This window comes from Pseudorca crassidens, chromosome 9, assembly GCF_039906515.1.
Source record: "Pseudorca crassidens isolate mPseCra1 chromosome 9, mPseCra1.hap1, whole genome shotgun sequence".
NCBI classification, from domain to species: Eukaryota; Metazoa; Chordata; class Mammalia; order Artiodactyla; family Delphinidae; genus Pseudorca; species Pseudorca crassidens.
The window spans coordinates 71,308,928-71,323,035 of NC_090304.1; the positions used below are offsets into that span (position 1 = coordinate 71,308,928).

Consider the following 14,108-nt stretch of genomic DNA (forward strand, 5'->3'; position numbering starts at 1 on the left):
TTGTACTGTCGGCAAACTTTGATATGCCTTTTACACTTCCTGCACATCTCAGTTCAGTTGAGTCACATTTCAGGTGTTCAGTAACCACGAGTGGTTTGTGGCTACTATTTTGGACAGCACAGGTCTAGAAGAAAGTGAGAATCTGTGTTCAAGAGAGAGTATCCCGACGTGTACAGGCATCACCTTTATACCCTTGTTCTGCATTGCACTGCAAGCAAACAGTTCAGAAATGGAAGATTCTAGGGTGCTAGCATTTGCTTTTATTCCTTGTTGAAGCTTTAGTGTTAGGGACTGGGATTCTCAACACATAGTGTTTGAAGAGGAAGCGACACCCAAGGGTGCATTTGTCCCTTGCCTTTCTCCTAACACCCGTTAGCAGTGTGTGATAATAGCAGAGGCTAGCAGTTATTAAGTATCAATAGTTTCCTAATGATAGACACTATGTGCAGTGCTTTACATGCATTATCTCATTTAATTCTCACAACAACTCTTGAGGTAGATACTGTTATCATCACCATTTAAAGGTGACGAAGAAGTTAAAAACTTGCCCGTGGTTACTTGGCTGGAAGGAAGCAGAAGCAGGGAAAAGAGACCCCATATTAAGGAACAGTGCTCTCCTGTACCAACATGGGGCAAAAGCCCTGGTGTGGTGGGAGTATGCGGGTTCCAACCCCCAGTTCATAGCCCATTGTTTTGCTTTATAAAGACTGAGATCTCTGGTTTGCGATCCTCTGAGCCTTAGTTTGCATACTTTAAAAACAGAATAATAATATATGGTGTGAGAGCAGGGAATGCCCAAGCTTGTGAGAATGAAATGACAGTGGATGTAAAGTGCTGTTCATGGCACATTTAGTACAGGTATAATGTAAACACATACATTTAAACAAGCTTATTTATGAAGCCTTACTGTATGCAGAGAGAAGCAAATGGATGTTGATTAGCTGTCTCCAATGACCTCGTTTCCCCAGTCCAAATAACATTGTCACTCCAGTTTTGAGCTGCATTTTGTGACCACTCAATACATGAGAACGGCAGTGACTTGGAGCTATGTTATTGTATTGGCAGTGTCATGATTGGAGATTCTACCTATGTGATCCAGAACAAATCTAAATACCAGAGGTCTCTTCCTTAATAAAGCAATGTTGAAGGTTGAGTCAGTCTTTGAAAGTGCATCGAGCATATATGGTCTCCTAACTTGCTCTTGGGTTCAGGGGCCAAATCAATGGACAAAAATGTACTGGGTACCGACTTAGTATAAGTCATGCTTTTCTACCCTCAAAAAAACATGCATGCTAATAATTAGGGAGAATAATACACACATGCATAAAAAATTAAATAATATTGTATTTAAAAATTCAAGAGAAGGTAGGTTGTCAGGTGTGTGATTCAGGCAAGGTTGTAAGTTTGGAAGTAAGAAGCGGGTGCAGATTCTGGGGTCAGGCTATGCCTGGTGTGGTCCAAGTCACTGACGATGGAAGACCAGCCTGCACGACTTCCCAGTATGACCCCCTATTTTGTCTCTTAGATGTGGCTCTTTAAATGCTCCTTGATTCTTGTTTCTAATACATCACTGTGGGCTTGGGGCAAAGAGGCTTTTTCAGCCCTGCTCAGACATATTTAAATAACTGGTCAGTCCAGTGGCATGTGGGAAGAGGTCACTTTCTGTGGTGTCCCAAGGCTCACTTGGTTCCTTGAGAAAGGAGCAGGACCTGTTGGTGGTCCTGCCTTGGTTTGTGTGATGCAAATGTGCTAACTGGCAGATGGCATAGACCCTCAATAAATGTGAGTTGAATGCTCTCTGTAGAAGGGACATTAACCTATGAAAGATAATAATGTTGAAGGGAAGTAACAGTCCAAGAGGACAACTCAGGGGCAGGTTTCTAGCCTTCATGCTTCTCCCGAGGTGGCTCAAGCCTACAAAAAGCTGTGATGCTGTTGTTAGGATATGAGTCATGGATGTGGTGGTGGCTCAGACTGAGCCACAGGACCGCGGGAGCAGAGGCCAAGGGGTGGCTGCCTTCCCTCCCTGCTTTCACATGGTCTGTTCAGGGAAAGAGTGAACTACAAGGACTCAGAAACTGAAAAGCCTGGGCTTTGATCTCCTTTATGTTTCTATGATCTCTGTTCCATTTTGCAGGTTACTTACCATCCTGTGCCTTGTGTTCTCATCTAAATACAGAGACTTGACAATGATGCCTGTTTTATAAGGCAATCGTAAAGGTCAAAATGAGATGACGCATGTAGTGGTGCGTACCACAGTGACTGGTACGTAAAAAGTGCCCAGTAAATGTCAGCCATAACAGAAAAAGATGATCGGACTGCTCATGAAAGCCACACTCAGGGCTAGGCTCTGGGATATAGATGATGATAATTACAATAATGGTGATAATAGCTAACATTCGTCCACTGCTTAATTTGTGCCTGGCTTTATACATATTAACTCCGTAAGTCCTTTAACAATAAGCCAGGTGGTGGATGGTTCCGGGAGACACGTGATGTCAAGTAACCTAGCTCTCTGCCTTCACTTTCTAACAGGAGGAGCAGGCTCACAAATTGAAGATTGTGGCATAGAATTCTACTCACAAGTAGTTTCTCAATAAATGTTGGTTCCCTTCTCCTCTTTTTCCCTTTTCTTTGTGTCCCTTACGAGGAAGGGTTTATCCTGCTGGAGGCTGATCCTGCTGGTGGCGTTATCTTTGGAAGCTGGGGATAGCTTGTTTCATAGCACTGGTATGATCGGGACATTTTCCGGCCCTCCCCCACCATTCTTTCCTCTTCATTACCCTCAGCCAGATTTGCCTTGTACAGACCTTTGAGCCTACCGGCCCCAGCTGGCTGAGTAGCGAAGCCACGGCACAGAGGTTTGCTCTCCTGGCTGCACGTCGTCCATTGTAATACGGTGCTTCTTGAATGTGTCACCGAGTTATTTTGTGAGGCCGGTGTTCTCTATTTAACAGAAGACTTCCCATTTTGAAAAACCCATTCTTTCTGTCTCCAAGCTTGGCAGACACCCTTTTCCTGCATTGCCACTCAGGTAACTCGTCACTGTCGCGGATGGCTTAGGCTGGCATTATGAAAAACCTCCCTTTTTGTTATATAAAGGAAAAGGATGACCGAGAAGATAAGCCCATCACTGATTGTGAGTTCCAAATCCCAGAGCCCAATAAATGTTAAAAGGTAGAAGCCCCAGCCTGAAGCTGCCTGGGTCAAAGGCAGGCCCGGATGCCTCACCTGTGCCCACTTCAGCTCCAAGGAGATGCGCCATGCTTGTCATTTGCGTTGGATGAAGTGAGAAGGGAGAACCGAGGAGGTAGGGACGGGTGTCTGCCTTTGAATTGAGGCAGTGTAATTCGTGGCATTTTGTCTCTTGCCAAGGTAACCTCTATCCATGAAAATTGCACCGTAGTATTTAGCCAGCCTGTGGGAATGATGTACTCACTAAGAATCTATGGTTTTCTGGGTCCACGACTGATAGGAGGTCCTGTGATCTGGGGTGAAAGTTGGGCGTTGTGAAGAGCAACCAGGGGCATCTCACTCTCGCTATGGAGTTGGACTTTGTACACACAGACCTCCTCATACACACAGGGTGACACATATTCACATACACTTCAGTGTGGAAGGGGCACAAATTCATCAGAGTGCAGAAATGTTTTATTTCATAACGGCCAGATAGTTAAGTATTCAATGATAGGTGTGGAGAGGGAGGGAGGAGGGAGGGTTTACACTTCCCCATCGACAGCACTCCTTCCTGAAATCTGAGACACTTAAGGAAGAAAGAACCACATTGAGCTCCATGGTTCCCTACCTTGACTTGGGGAACTTAGATCCCAGCTATTTTAACATGGAATGGATGGGGCGCCTAGATCGAAGGCATAAGGAAATCTAGTTGGGAACTATCTCCTAAGCCCCGGTGGAGTGCTCTGACATTGCTTACCAGAGCAGAGCTTGTGGTTAGTCACTCTGGTGGGATCTGCTGGGTTCCTTTTGAGGTCGTCTTTAGGAGTAACTGCGTTACTTTTAGGAGTAACTGCGTCCATGTAGGGAGGGCTAAGGTGACCATTGTCAACTGTTCTGCTAGAGTTTGACATTTAGCTGCCAGGAGTCAGCATTCAGAGGATGCTTAAAATGCCCTAAGAGATACTTACAAAATGAGAGCTATGGAGGCTGACAGGGTCCAAAAACATTCCAGCAAATATACTCAAAAGGAAATATAAGGCCAGATGAGCTCCCGAGAAAAAGCGTAGTAGCTCTGAGAGTTTTGGCCACGGATGGCCACAAGTAATGGGAAGTGGCACAGGAAACTGTTACGGAGTAGAAGGATCTCAACCCCTTGATATAGAAAGTGGATGATTTGGGGCTTGCTGGTAATTCTTAGCACCCCAGTTCCCAGACTGAGACCTAAAGGTTGAAGGGGACAGCAAGAAAACCATTTTTCCCAAGTCTGCAGAAGAGCGACAGCCGTGGTTGGAAAAGTAGAGGCCAAGACAGTCTTTGCTGTTTATACCTATAGAAGTTGTTGTTAGGAGCCCTTAGCTTAGGCTGAAAGAAAATATAATGATTCTTATGAAACAGGTTAACAGAATCGTGAGGAGGGGATCGGTAGGGAGGGGCAACAGAAGGTGGAAATTCTAGTAAAGGAGCTAGTACCCAGAATTTGAACCATCAAGGGGCACCTCTGTGTGTTCTTTTTTTTTTTTTTTTTTTGCGGTACGCGGGCCTCTCCCTGCCGTGGCCTCTCCCGTTGCAGAGCACAGGCTCCGGACGCGCAGGCACAGCGGCCATGGCTCACGGGTTCAGCCGCTCCGCGGCGCGTGGGATCTTCCCGGACCGGGGTACGAACCCGTGTCCCCTGCATCGGCAGGCGGACTCCCAACCACTGCACCACCAGGGAAGCCCTGTGTGTTCTTTTTAACCTGGTTAAAATCAGACTTTTGATCCTCAGACCTCCTTATCTCAGCAAATCAGAACACACAAAGTTTGTTCCTTCCCTAAGACTTTCCCATTTCATTAAATGGTACCCCTGTCCATTTGTGTGGACCCCAGAATCTAGGAGTAATTTAAAATTTTTTCTCACTTTCCCTCTCCCCATACGTAATATAAATAAAACATACCCCAGATCCATGTACTATTTCTTTTCTGCTGCTACCCTCTGAGGCTTCGTTAGGTCTCACCTTGACCACACCCAGGCCTCCTCACTGGGCACCTTTGGTCCATCCTTGCCAACGTACATCCCATCTACATGCCACTCAGAGTGGAAGCAGCTCCCCCACCAGCCCCCCTTCGCACTCTAAGGGAAGGGCTGGCCTTGGCTCACAAGGACCCTCGCCCATCCCGCTGGCCTTAGCCTGTGCTGCTTTTGCTGGCTGTGCTCTGTATCGACTTGCTTTCTTCCAGCTGATCTTCTCCTCTAAGTCCTGCCTTGAGCCCCACTCGCAGGCGATTCCTCTACCTGGAACACTTTTCCCACTTCTCTACCCCCTGCCCCCAACCACTCTTTCCTCCTGTCTGTCAACAGACTTCGACTCAAGCATCCACCGCTGACCTTTCGGTATGACCTAGCCACTCAGTCATTCCCTGTCCCTGTCCCCCTGATTCTTTGGAGAGGGCTCATTACTTTTCAGTACCTGGCTTTGTGTGTTTATCATGTGATGGTATGCCGGTCTCTCTCCCCGAGAACGTAAGCTTCATGAGAACAGAGACCTTGTCTGTCTGTTCCACTCTTTCCTCAGTGACCAGAGCAGTGCTGATTCCGATGGGGAGAGCACATTAAATATCTGTGGGATGGAGGGTTGAAGCTGCTTCAGTCAACCTAGCTTGGACCGTGCGTCAGTGATGACCCCTGGCAGTAGAAACCAGCCATAGTGCCCGTGTGGTTGGGCTTCCCTCCTCTCCCCACCACGGCCCTGGGGTCTGACTGCTGGTCTTCTGTTCCCTTGCAGCCGCCCCTGCCAGCTTCCTTTCCCGTCAACGGTGCAGCAGCACAGCCCGATGTCCTCCCAGAACTCCTCCGTCAGCGGGCTGTTGCACTCGGTGTCCCTGCCACCTCCACCTCCGATGACCCTGGCAGCCTCGCAGCCCACGCCAGCCGCCTCCCCCAGCCAGCAGCTTGGTCCGGATGCATTTGCGATCGTGGAGCGAGCCCAGCAGATGGTGGAGATCCTAACGGAGGAGAACCGGGTGCTGCACCAGGAACTTCAGGGTTACTACGACAACACCGACAAGCTCCACAAGGTACCGGACTTCCCTAGGGGAGGGGAGGGAGAAAGTTCTCTGGAAGGGGAACACAATTCCTTACCTGCCCATGGGGGGTTGACTCCCTGACTCACTGGCCAAAGTTTAACTAGACCCCTTTTTATGCCAGGCACCGAGCAAGGCTTTAGGGAGACAAAAATAAATATGCCACAGTGCCTGCCTTGGAGGAGCTTATAGTCCAAAAGGGGTAGAGTTGCCTAAGTTAAACCTGCAGTAGGATGTCAAGAGGCTGCAGGAGGGGCAGCAGAGGTGCCCCTGGACCTGAGACTCAGAGGCTGAGTAGCATTTCCCCAGATGGACAGTGTGGAAAAGGGGACACCGAGAGTAACACAAAGTAGTGAGTTGAGAGAGACAAGTTTTTCCTTTCAATCTGGGATCTCAGACAGGAACCTTGTGATTGCCATGTTGGTTTCATTAGCTGGTTTCTGCAAAAAGCAGCGATGTCTCAGCGCTGAGGGCAGAGTACAGGTTACTGCGTGCTCTCCTTATGCTATGACTTAACAGGTGGGGAGATGCTGCGTAATTCCAACCTGTGTCATTGTCATGGGAATATTAGGATGTACAGCAGCCTTCATTCTTAGGGCTTTACACTGAAAGCCAAAGTCAGCAGGAAGACATCCAGCGAGAGTGAAATCACAGGCAGTGATTTCATGATGACCCACATGCCAGCACCTGAAATGCTGCAGGTAGAAAGGAAGAGGTGAGGGGCAAAAGTCATAGGATCTTTTTTTTTTTTTAAGCAATTTTTTTTGTTTTTTGTTTTTTTTAAATTTTATTTATTATTTATTTTTAACATCTTCATTGGGGTATAATTGCTTTACAATGTTGTGTTAGTTTCTGCTATATAACAAAGTGAATCAGCTATACGTATACATATATCCCCTCCCTCTTGCGTTTCCCTCCCACCCTCCCTATCCCACCCAGTCATAGGATCTTTTCGGGCAGCAGAGCCCCAGGGCACTCGAGTTTCCTTTCTGGAAGCAAGGAGGCATGTGTGGTAGAAGGCTTCTCATAAGTCTGGGTGCGTGCTCTGTCCTGGGCAGTCGCTTTTGTAAAGAGAAAGAGTGAGAATGTAAACTCACCTGGCTACAGAAGCATTGCCACTTGGTTCTGTGTAACAGGACATGCTCCTGGCTGGCCCATGGTGTTCACTGTGCAGTGTTGATCTCTCAGTTAAGCCTGGCCTTTCTGCTGGTCCGGGAGTCAGAACAGTCAGCCCCTGTGATTCCCTGAGGGCTGGCAGCAGTCGGCTGGGAGCAGTGGGTGGAATGATGCAAACATTCACAGACAGGACCTGCCCCAGCTCATTTGTGCAGAGCTTCCACCGAGAGGGTCTGGAACTCCCTGGAGTCAAGACCAGGCTTGGCCCGGAGAACTCTGGCTGCCTTTATTGGAGGGGAACAAATGAGAGCCGGGAACCAGCGGGCTGCCTAAGAATGGCGGCCTCACTCCCAGCCTCGGTCATACCCTTAGAAGTTGGGAAACACGTGCTGCCTCCTGGCCTTGGCTGGAAGTCACTGCTTAGGCCCAGGCTTGCCTCTGATGCTTCCTGGGGCAGCTTCTTTCCTGGTACAGTCTGAAAATTGGGAAGGGCCAACTCAGCATTTTCTGGGAAATCAGTAATGTTTTTCTTCTCCCTGATGAAGCCCTATGGCAGACGCTTTCAGGAGCCGAGCAGACTCACCTGAGGGCAGAGTGCGGTTCTCTGTCTTTTCCATGGACAGTTTTGAACAGTTGCAGGGAGGATGCATAAATTGTGAGGTCATGTTATTCTTTGTTGACTTTTTATTAAGATACACTTTTTTATTGGCCTGTAACATACATCTTTTTTTTTTTTTTTTTTTTTTTTGGCCGCGCGTCATGTGGGATCTTATTTCCCCGACCAGGGTTCGAACCTGCGCCCCCAGCATTGGATGCATGGCATCTTAACCGCTGGACCGCCACGGAAGTCCCCTATACATCTATTTCCTGATGTTGATGCCCATTTCTATTTTGAAAACCAAAATCAGCCTCCCAGTGATTCATTTTCCCTGCACAGGGGATGACTCTTAAACTTTGTGACCAAAAGCATTTTGATGACTTAAGGAGAAAAATCAAAAGCTGTGTCCCTTCTGGATTCCCAGACTCCTTCAGTCCCTTGAAAGTTATGAATGGTTCTATAAATATTATATTTCATTAACCTGTCGTATGTCGAACTGGAATTGCCAATTTGAAATCTCAGGTTTTGATGGCTACTTGCCATCTTTATCACTAAGTTCCGCAGCTCTTCTCAGCAGCTAGGGCCAAGAGAAAGAGAGCTGCATGAAATCGTGACTCGACAGTTGAAGGCTTGTGTTCCCGAGGTCATCCTAGCCACCCCAGCTTGGGTGGAACCACAGTGCTGCACCGTAGGATGTGGCTGCCCTGTGCTGGCAGGAACGTCCAACCTAGAGTCCTTCCTCACAGCTTCGGGAGCACTCGCAGAGATTCATCATCAGGGCAGAACCAAAAATAGATGAATTTTTAATTGCGGTGCTTAGCCTGTGTGCACTGAGCCAGGAGCACAACGGGAAACGACGACTAAACTCAGAGGCTGCCAGAGTACCGCCTGGAAATGAAGACCCGTTTCCAGAGAGGCACAAGGCGGTGATTATCCCTGTTAGTGTTGGAATGGTGGCTGGGGACCCCCAGAAATAGCAGTGGTTTTTCATTATTTCCTTTTGGGCACTCATTTTGCTTCTTTTTCCTCCCAGTTTCCCTGAAACATAGTTCATGGATGGAATTTCCAGCTGGACCAGACTATGAGCTGGTTGGCCTCAGAAGCCATCAGGGTGGAGATGGACGTTTGAAGGGACAAGGCGCCATGTTTACCGTTCCCCCAGGCTTGCTTTAGCAAAGACCCTCTTCTTTTGTCAGCGAAACAGAGGTGGCTGTGATTGGGCAGTCTGAGGCTTGGATGGCAGGCCTGTCTTCGATTCTGTAGGTCCCTGAGCTGTGCCTGCGAAGGTATCAGGGAACAAGCCAGTTTCTAGAGCTGGGAAGGGCTGAGATTTTCTCTGGACACTTTTCTGTGCGTTTGCTTCGTGGCAGCAATGCCAGTGAAAGCTGTGTGAGGCTTTCCCCTCTGCTCGTAGTTCTGTTTCTGGGCCAGGGAGTGCTTCTCCATGTGATTTCAGGGGATCCTGCAAGCCTGGCCTAAGAGCTTCCTGATGTCTAGGCTGGATGGGAGGCTGGGAGCTGTGGAGGCAAACCCAGTATCCTCTTCACACTGTCATCCTCAGACTCTGAACTGGCCCAGATGTCTGTATATCAAAGGCAGCCTTTCCACCTCCCTTCACCTCTAACACACATCAAGGGGAACTTAAGATGTTGTGGAGCTGCCGATGTGAAGAAGAGGGTGTGGAAAGAGGAGTTCTGAAGGAGTGTGCAGTCAGAAACTGTAGAGCTTTAGACTAAAAATTACGAAAATGATTCTAGTCCAGTTTCCCACCCCTTAGAAACCCTTGCTTCATGTCTCCGAAAAGAAGTTGTTCATTTTTTACTTGAATGTTGCTAGAAAAGAGAAGCTCACTACTGGGTAGACTTTTGGGAAAGGTAGTTAGGAAATTCTTCCATATGTTGAATCATTAAGTTGCCGCGTTTAGTCGTAGTTCTGTCCTCTCCGGTCACACTGAAGGAGACTCATCTGTCTCCACCACGACAGGTATCGCTTCTTACAGGAAATACGTTGTCCAGAAGTATGACCCTTGCCCTTTCTCTCTTGGTAGCTACAAGCACATAACCCTATCCCAGTTCCTGTCTGCCTGAGTAGCTGAGACGGTAAACTATGCTGTCTTGGGGACGCTGCAGTTTCCCTTTATAGCGTGCGGACGGAAGTTCTTTTCATGAAAGGAAAGAATCCACAGCCAGGTGTAGTTTGATCAATGTCCAAGTCTGTCTTTAGGAGTTATAAATATAAAGATTGAGTAAACAGTCAGTACTTTTGTCATAAGAAGGCACAGGTCTGGGGCTGTAGGGACTGTTTCTGCCCTCAAGTAACTGACAGTCAAATGAGAGACACAAAATGCATGAGGATTCCAGTCAGGTGAATACAACAGATGAAAGTACGTGAAATCAGATGGAGGGAAGTTCCTATGGGTGGCCTAGTTGCGGAAGGCATCCTAGTTGCCCTGGGCTTGCAGCACGAGCACTGTCTCAGGATCGACACCTCAGGGTTTTTGGTGCCCTCAGCTCCCTTGGAGACTAGGTGATGCCTTCGGTCTAGATGGGGATGGTCCTACTGTCCAAAAACCAAGGCCACCTTTTACAGATGGAATTAGCGTAGAAATGGTGGTATGTTTTGGAGCCATCTCTTTTGAAAACAACATTAAAAGGAAGGAGCATAATTTGCGGTAGGACTGTGAACAGGATTCAGGACATGCTGTTCTTTCTGCTGCCACATGACCAATCATTCATGATATCTTTGCAAGAGATAGAAAGGCTTTGTAGAAATGACGGGACTGTGGAACAACCAACTCTGCTATGAGGAGGCCTTTGGGAACATCTCCTGGTGCCGAAGGGAGCCTTGGCGTTGGGCCCCTCCCTGGTTGGAGGCCACTGAGCAGAAGGCCTGATGCCCTCCAGCCTCTTCACCCACCTCTTCTCAGATGTGTCTTTTTTTTTGCGGTACGCGGGCCTCTCACTCTTGTGGCCTCTCCCGTTGCGGAGCACAGGCTCCGGACACGCAGGCTCAGCGGCCATGGCTCACGGGCCCAGCTGCTCCGCGGCATGTGGGATCTTCCTGGACCGGAGCACGAACCCGTGTCCCCTGCATTGGCAGGCGGACTCTCAACCACTGCGCCACCAGATGTGTGGTGGAAGCCCTCAGATGTGTCTTGGTTTCGTCTGTAACCTCCAGGGCATTGACTACATCCGGTCTCCTTCTTTAAGTTTCTGGGTTCCTGGCTGCAATGGCACCCCTGGCATCAGTCTTTCTCTCCTGGGTTCTCCTGCCTCGCCTTCTCCTGCAGTGTCAGCGCTCCCACCCTTGGCCCTCTGATCTTCTGTTGATCTCCCTAAGTGGTCTCACTCTGTGACTTCGTCTGTCATCTACGCACAGTGAAACAACTGCCCACCTGACTTTCAGACCCGTCTCTTTCCTGCTAACTGTTCTGCAGGCAATTCAGACATGGTATCTCCAAAACCAGACTTTTGGTTTAGGTAAACCTGTTCTCTTATCATTTATCTTGGTTAAGTCTTGTTACTCTGTCTTCTAAGCTATGAATGTCTGTGATTCCTTTCTCCCTTACCGTCCAGACCAGTCACGGAGACCTATTGATTCTACTCTTCAGTGTCTTTGGAATTTGTCCTTTTAGTTATCTGGGTTCATGCCCTTGTCCTGTCATTAAACTGTTTATGTTCGCTTCTTGCCTGGACTCCTTTCTCCTGCCTTCCCTCCCTACACCCACCCTGCAACCCCATGCTTTAATATGATCTCCATAAAACCTCAGGTGCGATTTATGCTTCTGTCCCCTCCCCAGGCTCTCCCCCCGCAACAATTACCTATGCCCATAAAGTCCTTCCTTATGGCCACTTGCCCCTTGCTGTCATCCCCAGATGACCTGTCATGTCAGAGACATGCACTTTCCTTCGTGGCTCTCTGTCTTGGGTCATTCCCTGTTTTCTGCAGAGAATGCCAAAGCCCTTTGGCCTTTTCTTTTCTGCTTGGCAAATTCCTGTTCATCCCTCAGGACTCATTTTAAATGGCATTTTCTCTGAAATCTTTTTTAAAGAAACCCCTTCTCACCCCTGCCAAATTAATAACTTTGTCTCTAGGCTACCATAGCATTAAATCACCACACCCCTTGTCACATTGCACTGTAGAAGCGTATGTATCTGCATACAGGCCAGCTCCAGGCTGTGAGACCCTAAAGACCAGGAATTGTCTTATATCCGTTTCCTTGGCACCCAGACACATAGTAAGTGTGCAATAGGTATCTGTCAGGGGATGTATTACTTATAGGAGTCTCAGCAGGGACTTTTTGATCTGGGCAATTGGAGTTCCGGCAGTCGGGGTGTCTGCCTTATGGTGACATAGCTCTCCATGGAGGGACCAAAACACAGTGCAGTTCTCTTGGTGCCCAGGGAGAGGCGCTAGTGTTCTCAACCCTGCCACTTTGCCTCTGATTCCAACTTTTGGTAGCCAGGTTTGCGGGTACTCTTTACCCTTTCTCCTGCATTTATGTTACACAACAATAAAATGGGATTTATTAATTTCTACTATAAAATGTGCTGTTATGTTAGACTCCTTTTATATCAGTTATAGCTACTTGTTATAGATTTATATATGTCGTAGATTAAAGGCTCTCCCAGTTACAGCTCTTGATTTCATGAAATACAAAAAAAAATATATATATATATTGGTTTTTATCCCATGTCTTCCAACTCCCACATATAAAGAGGTTTTCTATGGTTTACAGTTAGATACAAATCCATTAGTCCTTTATATAGATAATTTCATAGACAAAGGGATAACAGGCTAAGCGATGAAACCTCTCTTCGTGTGGATTTTATGTTCCTTTGGGGATGGGTAGGAGGGTCTCAGGAGAGCACTGTACTTGGAGTCAGGAAATTAGGGTTCTACTTGTGATCCTTTAGTTTTCCTGTACTTTAATATTTTCCTCACATTAACTAGGAAAAATAATGATAGTTGTAAATTGCCATACTTAATATAAGCAGTTTATGTTTATTTTATGTTTATTATTTTTTAAACATTATATTTTATTTTATTTTTTGGCTGTGTTGGGTCTTTGTTGCTGCGCACGGGCTTCCTCTAGTTGCATCAAGCGGGGACTACTCTTCATTGCAGCACGTGGACTTCTCATTGTAGTGGCTTCTCTTGTTGTGGAGCACAGGCTCTAGGCGCGTGGGCTTCAGTAGTTGTGGCACGTGGCTCAGTAGTTGTGGCTCGTGGGCTTAGTTGCTCTGCACCAATTGGGATCTTCCCGGACCAGAGCTCAAACCCGTGTCTCCTGCATTGGCAGGTGGATTCTTAACCACTGCGCCACCAGGGAAGTCCTAAGTTATGTTTAAATTCACCCCTTCCTGATATTTGTACCAAGAGACTATTACCAGGTGACATCAGATGGTCCCACCAGACTTGTGAGTCTGTAATTCACAGGATCCTAACATGGTGCTGGGAGACAGATGGGGGGGTGGTGAAGTCGGTTGCAGGATTTGGTAGACAAACTTAAGACACAGAAAGGCTGCATTGAAGATACAGCCTTCACAACTGGAGCATCCAAGAATCAGCATAGCTAAGGCACGGGTGGGAATGTCAGAAGTCTCACTTTCGTGCTGCTTCTTTCTTTCAGTTTGAAAAAGAACTTCAGAGAATCTCGGAAGCCTATGAGAGCCTGGTCAAGTCTACCACCAAGCGAGAGTCGCTGGACAAGGCGATGAGAAACAAACTCGAAGGCGAGATTCGAAGGCTCCATGATTTCAACAGAGACCTCCGAGGCATGTCAAGTTCACTCATGTTTTCTCTACCCTAAACGCCCCGTGTTGCTGACAGCCAGACTTCAGGCCCAAGTTATGTTACGTAACCTTGTAAATCCCAAGCCTCTGGGAAAGGGGCACCAGAGAGCAGAAGTGTTCTTTTCACGTTGTAGGTTGTAGGTTGCAGCACTGAGCCTGAGAAGTGACAACCTCTATACACGAGTCCCTGACAGGGAGGGAGTATGTGTGCAGCTCCTTCTTGCTTTAAAAGTACTTAACATGACTCGTGTTGTGAATGGGAATGTCTGAAAAGACCAATGTTCCCTGCACACCCCTTGTCACATCAAGCTGAGGCATTTAGTTGCATTCTTTGAAAGCCAACAGTTAATACTTGCTTGGTG

The 14,108-nt window shown here is 47.6% G+C and overlaps 1 protein-coding gene across 11 annotated transcripts in view; it reads left to right on the forward strand.

The window, feature by feature from the left end:
• Window positions 1-14,108, forward strand: part of AMOTL1 (angiomotin like 1) — a 175,618-nt gene that overhangs the window by 116,200 nt on the left and 45,310 nt on the right. For all 11 annotated transcript variants that reach the window (XM_067750736.1, XM_067750738.1, XM_067750735.1 and 8 more), the window contains 2 exons: window positions 5,940-6,231; window positions 13,584-13,728. In XM_067750736.1, the coding sequence (XP_067606837.1) occupies window positions 5,940-6,231; window positions 13,584-13,728 (437 nt within the window). The remainder of the gene's footprint in view (window positions 1-5,939; window positions 6,232-13,583; window positions 13,729-14,108) is intronic.